Below are 14293 nucleotides of genomic sequence, written 5' to 3'. Positions count from 1 at the left end.
TACTGATGATACAGTAGTTATTTCCTTAACGGTTTCTGTTTCAGCCAGTGATAAAGATCAAGTAAACAATGCCATCTTGAGCTAGTGCAACATGAAGGGCACTGGTAAAGATAACCGGAAACCTTGCCAACCATTCTGTTGCATCATTTGTGCCCTCTTGTGGGGGAAAGGTACACTTCACCTTTTATTAAAGCTCTTCCTTACAACTGGATATTTTAAAACAATGAAAGCAGCCGTTAGCAAGATCCACTTAAGATTTTAATCCCCTGTTTTGTCTATCTTTCATTTCAAATTCCTCATCTCAGAGTAATGGAAATTGATCAGAGTAGCTGGTGTCTGTCCCAAATCCCCTCATTGTTTGACCTCAGCCTGAAAGACTGAAGCTGTGTGCTACATTCAAATCCAACTATGATCTAAAACTTATCACCCTCATCATCATGACAGAAACACAAAAACTTCTTGGCAATGGGTTATTCTCATTAGTTTGCTTTCTTGTTTTAAAGTGAGTGGGGAAAAAAGAAGAGGGTTAAAAGTGCTAACCAATAAATCCATCTTACTGTTGCTCTTCAACCAATGGCATCCTTTAGAGAGTGACGTCTCCCTGTTGTGCATCTTGTAAAGGCATGCAGTACGCAGTCTGTTTATTGTCACATAAATCACACTTATGAATATGATAACTTCACAAGACCATACAGCCCACTGCTCTAAATCTTCCCAGGAAGGCTATTGGACTCCAAAGCCACTAACTTTAAGGTAGTGCACCTGTTTAAAAACCATATTTAAAAACCGGAATTTAGTTTGAATCTGTCATTACGGTTCTTAATGACATTTCAAAGTCACTCTGGTTGGAAAATCTTCAACCACAGTTGCAGGTAAGATGTTTTCAACGAGTAAAGCTGCAGGACATGTTGAATCATAATTCTGACAATATCCATGTGTACAATATAGCAATCATAAAAGGACCTATTTGATGTAGTAGGCGGTAGGCTACAATATTTTAAGGTGCTGCGCAATAATTCAGTCTTCCAATTATGTCTTTAGTCATATGGAAGATATTTGACTGTCTTATGTTCCCACTTTAGATCCTATTGTTCTTAATTGTCATGTTGTGATGATGGGAATTTAAGACTAGTAAGGACAATAAGGTTTAATTATATTCTCCATCATTAGAGTATTGATCAATATAACCCAATATTGTACAGACTCATAATAAAAAATTAACATCTTTAATGCTGGGTTAGGAAATAAAAACATCTGTAAAGATGCAAGGTCACAGTTTACTCCTTGTTCTGAATCAAAACTGTAAAACCACAAAAATGAAAACTATTCTGTGCTGCTACACAGAACGAGTCCTATTAGTCACAGCCATAGACGCCAAGTCAGTCCTGTCTGTTTTACTCCTAACATCCAAAGCAAACAACAACAATCTCCATAACAACAAATGTGTTGTGTTACAGTTCCATTGTGTTCTTGTTTAGTCTACCGATCACAAATGTTTTATGAAATGGAGAACAAAAATCAAATTCGCATCACATTGCTGGGAAACTGACATCAGAGTCTTGGCAGCAAGAGGCTCCGATGAGGAGAAAACGGCATCATCATTGTGATCGGAAAGCAGGAGAACCAAACAGTTCTAATGTTACTCATTCCATGACAATTAATCTGTCCTTCGCTTTTTACAGTTTCATAGCCTCAAAGCCCAGGCGCCCGTAATTGGAACTGACTGAAGCTGGGGATGGCTGTGAGAAAAGGCTACTCACACACTATTTGCCAACTACAGGGACATGATACCCTCTGAGAAAACAGAAGAAAGGAAGACAGAGAAAAGGGGCAGCAGGTGTGAAGCAGCTGAAATCTGTCAGATTTTCTTCTGGCATCACTACAGACATTATCTAGCCTCCAACGGTAAGAGATCCAGTTGAGATTTTACAACAGGGCCGATCAGGCAGCCTTTCCCCTCCCATAAGGCCACTAACAGCGTCATCATTCATTCCTACTCCACCCTGTTCCTGCATGCTGTCCCTGGGAGAGCCGATAAAAAACAAAAAACAACAGAAACCAAATCAGAACATTCACTGTAATTTGGACCCTTTGTATTCAGACAAAGGTCTGCAAAGCTGGAAAGGTTAAAGATCTCGTATCAGAAAACCAAAAGAACATGTTTTCCACCCCTGTCGTCATAGAGCAAAAATCCCCATCTAAATCATGTTTTGTTTAAAGGAATGGAATCAGCTCGCATCATTCTCCAGTACTGGGAAGGTATGAAATAAAAAAGTAATAAAAACCTGTCTTAAAATAAAAAGACAAAAGTTGAATAATGCAGTGGTTTTCACCTTGATCGGACAAGTTCCATCTTTGAGATACTAAATTACAAGATTTTAACCATCTTTATTTATGTTTTTTAATCCACTGACTGAATGCACTCCAATTCAAAAACTTAAAGGAACCATTACCTTTAAGCTCTCTAAACAACTTTAAATTCAGAGTGATTTTGGAAACTCTTAAACTGTGTCTAAAATGACAAAGTACTAAATCTACTATTTTTAAAGACATTTTACAAACAAATGTAATTTACACACCATTTATCAAATCTGCAATTCCATCCTTTATCCAAGAAGCCTGAGAGTTACAGGTTTTGAAGTCGTGCTCATCTAAAGTGGCCCAGATGCCATAAAGTGGTGAAATATTGAAGTCAATTTATGAGTTGTGTGGTCTCATTTTTTATGGAACATGCACCTAATGAGATCTGACCACTGCTCAAGTAAGCTTAAGTTAATACTTTGGATCAGAATTAATTTAATAAAAGCAGAAGAAATAAATCAAGAAATCTGAGTTTACAAAAAGAGCATGGAGGAACACTGAATGCCTTCAATGCATTTTTGTTACCAGTTCCAGTTTCCAATTTTTATATTACATTGACTTACCATATCTGTTTTTTGCTATTGTTTTTATTTTCCAAACTTCTAGCCAAATTGGATTCTCTTACTGAAAGCTCATAACAAAATGGTTACCCAAAAAAAAGGCCAATAGAAAATTGTAAAAATGAGTTAAAATGTTAAATGAATTCATCTGAACCTGAAAACATTGGGAAATCCTAAAGTGATCGCTTGTGCCACAATTTTGGAAAAACGAAATTAACTTTAATTGAAGTATTCTGTAACTTTTAAAACTGTGTATGTAAACTTAAATAGTAATCGCTGACTTCCTGTTTCCCTGAGGAAAAAGTATTGTGAGACACAGAGACCAATTTCTATTAACTGCCTTTCAACATTAGAAAGACAAGAGAACATGTCATTCAAATAAGCAAGATGTATTTCAATGCAATGGGAAATGAAAAAAGTAGCTGTTCACCTATTTATACTTGCATCAGCTGTTGTAATAGAAGACTAACTTATTTTACAGCTTTTTAAAAACATTTACCAGTGGCTAAAATGAATAATGGCTATGGTAGGAAGTTGTGGGCAACAGTGATATTTACAGAGCAGTAAGACTAAAAGCAGACATCTCAAAATCTAGTCCATGTAGCCAGCTTTAACATCCATTGTGAGTTCATCTTTATGAATATTACACAGAGCTAATTTTCACTCAGACCTCAAAAGATATAACATAAATCTATATTTAAAAAAAACAACAGGTTAGCTATGTGTGTCAATGGATTCAGAAAAAAATCCTAAATCATTATCTAAAAAAATAGAAATAGGTAATCGGTCACTCCCTAAGTTAGAGTGAAATTAAACTCCTTCCACCTCATGCGCTCCACAATAAAAATAAAATTCCACTATACGCTTAAAAAGGTGTGTGGTTACATCACATTTGATGCAATTAATCTGACTGTAAAAGAAAATGAATCAGTTCAAACAAAAAGACAGAAATACAAGATGTGTTTGATTGAAAGAAAAATGAAAGAGCTGTTTTTGATCATGTCAGATTGGAAGAACCAAATAATTACTGGAAAAAATAAACACCTGGATTGTAATTTAAAAAGAAATTAAGAGAACAATATGTCTGAAAGAGATCGTCATTATTGACTGCTAAGGATACACCACACCAAAGCATTTAGGAGACTATTGTTAAAAATCAAAATAAGACGCTCCAGACGACTTTATTTTCCCAGCTAAGCACCAGCAGCCTGTGGCAAAAGGCGTGACAAATTGGTAACAACACAAAGAAGAACGCCTTCAGCCAATCTGAATAAAGCAGCATGAGAACGTGTCATAAATCACAGTTTTGTGGGTTTTATAAATTACCCGGCAACTTTGAAAGTAAATGGAAACACAAGAGAGCAAGACAGCTTGTTGCTGCTTTTGAAATAAAAAAGGATTGTAAGATAAACCTAAAGTTAACTACAGCAGGGTAGGTGTTCCAAAATACCCAAAGGGACATTCATAATACAAAGCAGCTTGACAATAGGTATAAATACGATCAGGTTAACAAGTTCTTTGTGTCCTTGCCACAATATTTTGTTTCACTCCAGACTCATGAAAAATCCACTCAATTAAATTCAAATATTTCCAACACATGACGAAACCACTCAAACCATCATGAGGTTACTATACTTGAATTATTATGAACAAAATATGCATATAAAGTTTTGCTAAGACAGACAGTTTGGATGAGCTACCTGATCCAGGCTTAGGATTCTCCCCACAAGGCCTTACTCCATGCAAACTGACACACACAGCACGGCCTTTGAAATGATCTCCAAGCGTCTCGAATGCTGACCGCGTCACATTCAGCCAACAGAAGCATAAATTAGTCTCTGTGAAAGGAAGAGGGATCCAGACAAGACAGCTCAGACTCCCGTTCTCACATAATGAAGTTCTGAATTTAACCTTACAGCGATGTGAACTATCAACTCTCTGCTGGAGAATCTGACATAATAAAACTCGCAATCAGGCACTGATCACAACAGGATTTGTGTTCCAGCAACAAGGCAGTCCTGCTGGATTTTGTCTGGAACAGAATTCCACACAATGCTGAGCTTCCAGCGATTCTGAGATTAATTTTCTGCTTCTGGTGGTGATTGTTTCGATCAAACAACACATTTAAGGCAGATGAGTCACCTCCTCCTGTTGTTTGTCATAGAAACTTGGTCTTTATGCATCTTGATCATCAAGGAAACACGTCAACCAAGTCCTTAATGTCAAAGTGCACAAAAGTGCTACAACAAAAAACTTTTACAGTGTTTGGAAAACAGCTTAGCTCAAACCAGCCACGCACTTGTTTAATATAGACAATATGTCCCTCAACAACATTCCAGATTTCTGTCCAAACCCAGCAGTCTCCACTCTCCACAGAACAATGATGGATATCTTCTGGTTAATGTTCAGAGTAGCGATGGCCAAAAACTGCCTGAGGTATCAGCGTGAAGTTGAATAATGAATCTGTTTTTTTAACGTGTTCCAAATGCGCAAATAAAATACACACGTAAAAAGAGCAGGAGAGGTCACGTTCTTACAATTGATTTTCATTTCAGAAAGGCTAGGAGTTAAAAGTGATCTCTGGCTTTAAGCACAACATTTCTTTATTTTGGAGACAATAAGTAACTTAATTTTCAGAAAACAACAACATCCATCCGGCTGTGCATCCATTGTCTAGACCAGTGTTTCCCAACCGTGCTCCTCAAGGCACACTGTCCTACATGTTTTAGAGGTTTCCCTGCTTTAATGTGCCTGATTCAACTGATTGCAGTTCAAGAAATGCCTGTTAATCAGTCATCAATTGAAATCAGCTGGATTGAAGCAAGGAAATACCTAAAACATGCAGGGCAGTGTGCCTTGAGGACCAGGGTTGGGAAACACTGGTGTAGACCCACTTATCCTTGCAGGATCATTGGGGGGCCTGGTGCCTAGCTCCAACACTCATTATGTGAGAGGTAGGCTACCAGATTGCCAGTCCACCACAGGACAACACAAACAGCTATGCATACACCCAATCATGCCGAAGCACAATCTAGAGACCAATTAACCTAAAAGTTGTAGCTTACCTTCAAAATAGGTTAGAGTTAGCTTTAGCATGCAAACAAACACAATGGACCTTACCAAGCTCCGCCCACAACCGACCCACATGACCGGAGGTCTCACAAGCAAAGCCGATTTTCACAATATATCAGCTACTACAATGGACAGAGGAACTAACAAGTTCATGTCATCATCTGGGAGGAGGTTACTGGTTTCTCAGTCACAAGCTGGTTGCAAACCTGAGGCCAGCAGGTGTCAGTCAGTTATGGTAGATCTGAAATTTGTTTTGATGACGTCAATATGAGAAGCTACAGACTGATAGGAGGAACCAAAGAGCTCTGTAAAGGTAAAGGCAAATCTTCTGAAGTTGGGATATAATTAATTTAATTTCACATAATTATCGCGGTAGAAGCCATTTGTTTGTTAAAATTTTATGAAATATATTTGTTCTATTTGTTGTTTGTTGTGAATGACGTAAACTCACAAACGAACGAGGTAATTAGTCCAACGTTTAGAAACTACAGCGGCTGTAATGCGCCACAACAAAGGTAAACAAAGGTAAAATAACCCGAACAGGTGATCAACTCAAAACCACTCCTACCTTTTTACTCTCTCTCTCTCTTTGTAGCTTAAGCACACCTGTTACCGTGGCAACCGCCTGCTCCCCGCAAGACGAGCAAAGATTAGGTTAAAAACATAACATTAAGTCCGTTACGATATCAAGTTTCCAGGCTTGATATTTATTTCTCGATTATTAATCAGCGCTTCCCTGAACACAGCGATGGTTGATCGACTAGCTGTACTTGGTGCTAACGTGGCTAACAGGAGTAACAGTTTAGTCCAAAGCCTTTTCTGCTAAAATAAAATCTTTAGTGTATGTCAGATACAGACACATTGCATATTGATCTGTTTAGTTAACGTAAGACTGTGTAGCAGACAGGCTTCAAGGTGTAGAAGTTGTATCAGTTCTGCCATTATGCTGTACTTAGCTAACGGGAAGCTAAGTGTTTGTGAGACGGCCACACACGTGACCACGTAGAATGGGCATCAACCAATGAAAAGCGGCCTCTCTGGTAAGGTCCATTGTTTGAGACTCTTCTTTGGTAGGAGTGTCTTAAGCAAACAAACACTAAAGCCAGGTCAAAACAATATATGAGGAGGAAATATTGTTTGTGTGTTAAGTGTCTGACATGCTTTATGTCAAATGTGGATCACCTGGGAGAGTAGAGGAGCTGGGGAGGAGTTCCACGTCTGTAAACTTGGCATCAGGCAAGGTTTCCAGCTTAAAGTGCTACCAGCAGTGAAAATAGCTAAACAGGCAGCTTAGATGATGTCTCATTTAAGTAGCTAGGGACAGGGGATAAGGTGTGGCCTGTATCCCTACTGTAGCCTAATGAGCTTCTGGTGTGCAGAACTAGTCATCTGCAATATGCTGTTTGAAAAGGGCATCATCCAATCTAAATTGTGTTTTCTTAAGGAGATTTTATAGTGGGGATTTGCAGCCAGCAATCCTTCTACTAGTCCACACACAGATTTCTCAGTACGGTCCATTATTTTAAGCAAGAATATAAATAAATACATTTGGAAAAAAAAAATCAAATTGACATTTCCCTCAAAGTGAACCTTTATTCCAACATAAATTTATTTGTGCTTTGTGTTCAGATAAATTCCAGTCTGTTCAGCTGTAAATCAACCTGGGTCAGTCTGCTGACCATTGATGGTGGTCCGGCTCTCCCAGTTAGTAATAGAGATGCATGACCTCCTTCATGGGTGGCCCTTACTGTGGCTCCCAATGGCCCTGTGTATTAAGCCTGCTCATAAACAGAGGATTTCTCCAGAGAGATGCTTTTAAAGAAACAAAACTTAATCTCTCAGTTTCTAGCAAGACATGTGTAACTAGTATCAGTCAGCTGCAAATAAGTGATGATATATTAGCAGTCCGAAGCTAGCAATCCTTCCTGTGATAATTTAGTGAATTATTTGCTGTTCCCGCTATTTCTTGAAAAATAATTGGGCACACGTGTAAGAAACAAAAACCAAAGAAAGGGCATCAGATTGCTGCCTTTGGGTGACATCTGAGGCAATAAGTGAAGTCTTCATATTTCAAATTGACATGTCTTCCTCTAGATCTCTAAAGTCTTCATATTTAGCTGACACAAATGGAAGACTGGCGGAGATATACGAGCTTAAAGAAAATATTGATTGTAAGGCAGCGTTAACATACTGGTGATCTGCAGGACAACAGCAGATGGCAACCATTCCTAACGCCGTTCAGAGACATAGCAATGTTGAAAACTGAATTAAGCAACGGGAGACATTTCAATTTTATGGGAGGAAAATATAGTTTATGGTGTTATAAAGATTATATCAAGGCACCGCAGCAGCTAAATTATGCCATGTCCTGAAATTCCTCCACATATCTTCAGACCACATCCCCTTTTTAATGAGAAGACTATGTGCTCATTTGCATGGAACATTAGTCTACATAGCATGTTTAACTGGATGAGGTTTTAAGTGATCAGTCTTCTCACACATGCTTAGGAGGAGTCGCACATAGTAAAATAGGACTCGAGATCTGAAGAGTCTGTTGACCACATCCCGAGGGACACTGAAAAAAAAAAGGCAAGGGAAATTTCGCCACATGTGTCAGTAAGTTTTTAATGTAGGAATCAGACCATGCCCATGATGTGTTTGTGTGTCTCTGGAGCTGACGTCGCCTGCGTAACCCTCAGACAACCACAGTTTAACAGACACATGCCCAGGCAAACACACAGGAGCACTGCAGTCATGGACAGAACCCATTTCTCATTCTCTGTCAGCACCTCGGCGAAAAACAAAGAAATGGATGGAGCAAGAACCATGCTACGATAAAACCAAGTAAACAACTTTGGTGTACATGTTTATTCAAAATAGTCTGGTCTGAAAGGAGGAGAAAAAAATCCAGTCCTGTTTGGAGCCTGTGAAACTAAACGGAAAGCAGTGATTAAATGTGTATAATTAAACAATAATTAACATGAACATAATTACTCTTAATGATTACCCCAAGTCTTCCAAAAGGTTGCGTGTGCAGTTCGTTGCTGTTTGTGCTGGCAGTCTTCAGATGTATTCTGAAGACGTAGGAGTAACTTTAGGAATGTAATTATTTCCAGCAAAAAACAATGTAAATCTGGTATGTAAGAGAAGTTCAACGGGCAAGTCTTCAGAGAAGCTACAATTGTTCAGAGAAAAACAAAATAACCTCTTTGTTGCGTGAAGAACATTACATCCAAATGGATAAACTACTATAGTCAAAAACTGAAAACGTTTTTTTTTTCATAATTTTGTGACATTATGTCACAAAAGCATTAAATCAAACCAGCGTCATTGTCAATTAATCATGTGACTAATAGCATGCACCAAAACAAAACTGTTTTTCTCAGTGGAAACGGTCTACTTTTTGAGCTGCCCTTGACTTCTGCCTGCCTGGCTTGCATTCCAGATGCTGCACCGTTCCATGGTCCTAATGGTGTTCTCCAAACAGGTGAGGTCATGTTTACCGAGTGTGGTGGCAGTCATGTGAGGGACTCCAGTAAGGTCGTCAGAATCGAGCAGTTTTCAGAACAAGTAGGACTAATCTCTCTGTAACTCTAGAGACTGGCATAAATAAATGCAGAGCTAAAATCAGTTTACACAATTGTGGCATAGGTCTCTTAATTGTCCAAGTGACTGCTTACTTTGTCAAGGCTGGTGGGTATTGCTTCCTCAATGAAGAAGTTGGTGCAGATCAATAAAGGGAAGATGGCTGCATTATGGCATAATGTTAGCATATTACAAAATAATAAAACAGCCTAATTCAGAAAACACTGTAAAAACACTTATTTATTTTTTTAATTTCTTTAATGACATTCAGTTGGACTTGATATGAAAACCTAATTCCTCAACCTTCTCCATAGCCCTAGCCCTGCAAAAACAAAGAAGCTATAAAAGATATCATTTCCTAATGCTTTTTGGAAGTACTAAGAGGGTTAAAAATATGGTACTCAGAAAAAGTAAATATTTCAAGCAAAACAAAGTTGAATATTCATATATACTGACAAATTTGTATTTGAAGGTGGTTTTGCCATTAAAATATGTTTTTTCTACTTTAAAAAAAGTCTACCTCATTAATACTCCTGTATAAATATTCCAGCACATCTGTCCTCAAAAGTGTCACAAAAAGACCACACTGTCAAATAATTACATTTGATGGATTTTGTTTAATAAATACTCTTACGTCTTCTAAACAAGCAGAGAGAATAAAATTTCAACAACTATTGTCATGTCGTTTTGGACCTTTACCTTGGACAGACTTCTTCTCATGGCTGTTTTGATGTGAATCTATAGGATGAAACCATAATATATTGCTTTACAGAAAATTGGAATTACAAATGGAACTTCAGCCAAAGTTTTGAAAACTGGAAAAATTCCTCCATGTGATGTGATAAGAAGTTGGTAATATACTCTGAAAGCATAGTTACAGGCATGAAACGCATTTACGGCACGTATTGGTGTAAACATTTCATTAAAATAAAAATTCTTATGTTATCTCATGTTGTAACTCCAACATCTGTAGCTTCCAGACAAGTGCAACCACTACAGGTAAAACGTTATTCTCTTTGTTGTAGTTAGTGGGTGCGCCCTATTTTCAGGTGCGCTTGTCCAGAAATTATGGTAAGTCCCCTTCATACCTTATTCAGTTAAATACAGGTTGTTTAAAACAGCCGCACGTTTTTTTAAACCTATCTTAAACAGAAGTGGAAATTATAGGAAAATGGAATGTAGGAAAAACAAAGCATTAGGGACAAAAACAAAAGTGCACTAAAACAGTTTAATTAATTTAACAGCATTCCATGTATTCCATTCAACAACTTGTTTTTTTTCTATCTGAAAAGCACAAATTCTTTTAACAGTCCATGTCGATAAACACGTTCATTAAATGGGTGTGCTGTCCTGATAGTGTAAATCTGCACTAGGTCTAGAAAAGGAGTCCATTAGGAACGAAATGCTTCTTGTTACTGGTCTCTATACACAAGTTCAATATCATGCTTCAATGCAAACAAAAATAAACAGCATTTCCCTTAGTTTCAAGTAAGATTTTCTTTGTTGATCATTCATTTACAGTACAATGTTTATGAAACAGGGTGAAAAAAGTATACAATCTTTTGTGTTATATTCATTCATATGCTTTACAAAAATAATTATCTTTGAACTGTTATTCAAAATATCCAGTGTTTTGCATAACTGTTTGATTGGATCAAGTCTTCTGGTTTTCATCACTATAGGCCTGTAGAAAAACAAAAGAGAAAAACATCACTTTCCTGGAAACTTGAATGAGCCACATTTAGTCACCATTAGTAATAAGAAACTGAGGTAATTATCATAAAAGAGGTATTTAATATTTGAATAGAAAAATGTGAGGTGGAAAACGAGGCACTTCAGAGGAGATTCCAGTCTCCAGATTTTACAATATGGAAGAGTTCTGGGACTGCACTGAGCTTTGCGTTTGGTTGCTGTGGCAATCTTCTGGCGTCTCTGATATCCAAGGAGCAGCAGCAGCAGCAGCAGCAAAACAGCAGCAGCCAGCTCTCTGATCTCTCTCCAGACTGGCACACTCACACTGGGAACTGTGGGCACCTCTGAAGCCACAAGAAGGGGAGCCACAGACAACCTCAAACCAGACAGACTTTCTCCTTCTCCCAAATGTTGATGCTAGGAGTCGACGCTGTCTGTCGCGTGTAAACTCAGAACCAAAGTGACTTAATGGAACTGAGCATCATCCTTCCCGGCTCCACACACAGGCGGCCTCGGCCAATCGGGCTCGAGAGCTTCTGTGTCCTCCATTTAGCCTGTAACGGTATTCCACTGGGCCATAAACGAAGGTGGAGGATGGCAAGTCAACCATCGGCAGTTATTTGGATAACATGTGGCTCTACAAATGAGGTCATGTAAAGATGCAGAGGCTCTCATTTTAAGACGGTGGCTTATATTAAGTACTGGTTGTCTTTTTGTAGTTCAAATTACACACTTTTAGACGTGAGAGTGACTCTTCAGATTTTAGGCTCTAGTTTCTCAATCAACAACAAAGATTCTTACCTGAAAACACGGATCTTTTGTTGGTATCCCGTGAACCTATGGGGGGAAAAAAATAAATAAATACACATCGGAGTCACCAGAGTTCATTTATGCTAAGGAATAGCTAAAACTGTGAAGAAAAAAAATGTGTTGCTCTTGTGAGAGAAATGCGAGAAAAGTCATACAACCTTAACAGAAAGAATTAAATGACTCGTTTGCTTTAGCTGTACCTTTCAATATTTTTCTTTTTCACACAAAATAATTGTTTAAGGATAGCATGAGTGTCCTCCTGCCAATTATAAAATCCTCTTTACACCACATTAACAGCTTCAGTGTCCTCAGAACCTCCATGACAATTTAAATGTTGGATAAATTCCTATGTGACGGCAAGCATGATGGTACTCATATCTTGATACTGGCCAAAATCTTGTTTTTTTATTTATATTTTTACTTCTTATCTGTCCATCCTATCACAACGCTACTTCCACAAGCAATACATTTGCACCAACTCCTTTCCTCACCAGCTATAGAAACTCCTTGTAAATATGGGAGGATTTATTTTGCCCCTCAACCATCAGTTTCAGCATTGATGTGGAAAGGTATGCACTCCCATTGTTTCTCAATAGCATGAGAGCATGCAGATGAGGGGTTTCTTTTGAAATGATCTCTCTATAAAAGCAACATGGACACAAAAAGTGTTTTTTTTAACTCTGCAAAACAACTATTATAAATCTGCAAGCTGCTGTTTGTGCTTATTTACACTTTAGTTTTCTTTGAGAATGCAACAAATACAATGGCATTTCAACAGTGCACACTTTCTCAATGTGTAATCCCTTAGCCTCCGCTGAGAACACCTTACCAGTGATAGTCAAGAGCATACAGATCTCTATGTACTGTAAGAAGTCTAATCATTGCATTGTAGTGACTGTCATGTGGAACGTGGATTGGTAATTTTAGCTGATTGGCAAGATCATCGGGTGTTGATGCTCCCAAGTTCAGAACTTTTCACAAAGATGCAGCTTTTACTTTGGATAAATCTGCTGCGATTCTGTTTCAGCGCACTAATGACGTCATGTTGTGATTTTCTGAGAAAACCAGTGTGTGGAAAAAATTTTACCTTTCTCCCCATCCTGAAATTAAAGTCGAGATTGATTTTGAGTATTTATAAAGAAGATGACTTCCTTCAGTTAACCAGCATACACTCACTTCCAAGGTATTTACTGTTATGGGGATCATGATTGTTCATTTCAACTGTTTGGAGATATGCTACTACAGTAGTTGTGGTGCCAAGAAGGCTATAATTAGCCACTTGAAGAGTTGCCAGTGCAGAGTGAACAGGACCAGGCTGCGCCCTTCGAAAAAATCAGATCCTTCTTAAAACCTTCAGATGATTAATCTGGTGCATGTGGGGTAAATGTCACCAATAAACAGTCACTCCAGCTACCAGTTTTCTCTAAGTAGCACCCAGGACCATTATATGCCGGTACCATAATAAGTCATCACCATTTCGCCGTAGAAGTTTTAGTTTATACTTAAAATTGTCAGGAACTATCATGCTATACTGGGGACAAATAAAGATTTTTATTGAATTATAGTGAATTCAAACTGTTCTTAATGCACCTCAAAAGACCTGCAGAGATCATCTCCTTCCTGGTGGATTTTTAATGTCACAACACAGTGTCAGTGTGAAGGGGGAGCTAAAAAAATAGAGAATTAAAATTGACAGAAGCATACACATCTGTAATTTGTTGCCAAGAATTTAGGCTTAACAAATATGCAATTAGGCTATCCAGAGCAGAGATTGTGTGTGTTTCTCTCGAGGACTTGTTTAACCTCAAGCAACCAACACTGCTACATGTCCAGCAAACCTGTTTCTGATAACAGGCAAATGAAGTAACACAAACCACTTGTGAATGCAATAAATAATGAAGACTATGCAGGGTCTCAAGAGGCCAATAAAAATGAACAAAACAAATATTTTCACTGTGCGTGTCGTCTAAGGTATTTTTACGGATGTGCAGGAAATAGCCGGTTTCACACACAGCTAGTGAGAAAAAATGAGCAACCTTCATGTGTAATGTGGGATATGCGATTAGAACATTGTGGAAGTTTGTAGAATAACAGGAAATAACTTTGGATTTTCCACAACTACGGAGGTCTCAATTTGGACACGTCAGCAGGGAATCTATGTGGAAGGTTTAAATGCACTCATGATGTGAAGTGATATTTCACGGAGAAAATGG

The 14293-nt window shown here is 38.1% G+C and overlaps 1 protein-coding gene across 1 annotated transcript in view; it reads right to left on the bottom strand.

Annotated features, from left to right (window-relative positions):
* Positions 1-10213: 10213 nt before the first annotated feature.
* The window catches only part of c21h8orf34 (chromosome 21 C8orf34 homolog), an 87290-nt gene continuing 83210 nt past the window's right edge, over positions 10214-14293 (bottom strand). Inside the window, exons 14-15 of the mRNA XM_023326729.1 lie at positions 12072-12107; positions 10214-11262 (exon numbers count right to left, since the gene is read on the bottom strand). Of these exons, the coding sequence (XP_023182497.1) occupies positions 11255-11262; positions 12072-12107 (44 nt within the window). The 3' untranslated portion in view covers positions 10214-11254. The remainder of the gene's footprint in view (positions 11263-12071; positions 12108-14293) is intronic.

Source organism: Xiphophorus maculatus, chromosome 21 (genome assembly GCF_002775205.1).
Source record: "Xiphophorus maculatus strain JP 163 A chromosome 21, X_maculatus-5.0-male, whole genome shotgun sequence".
Taxonomy (NCBI): domain Eukaryota; kingdom Metazoa; phylum Chordata; class Actinopteri; order Cyprinodontiformes; family Poeciliidae; genus Xiphophorus; species Xiphophorus maculatus.
This window is presented reverse-complemented; position numbering and strand designations above follow the sequence as displayed.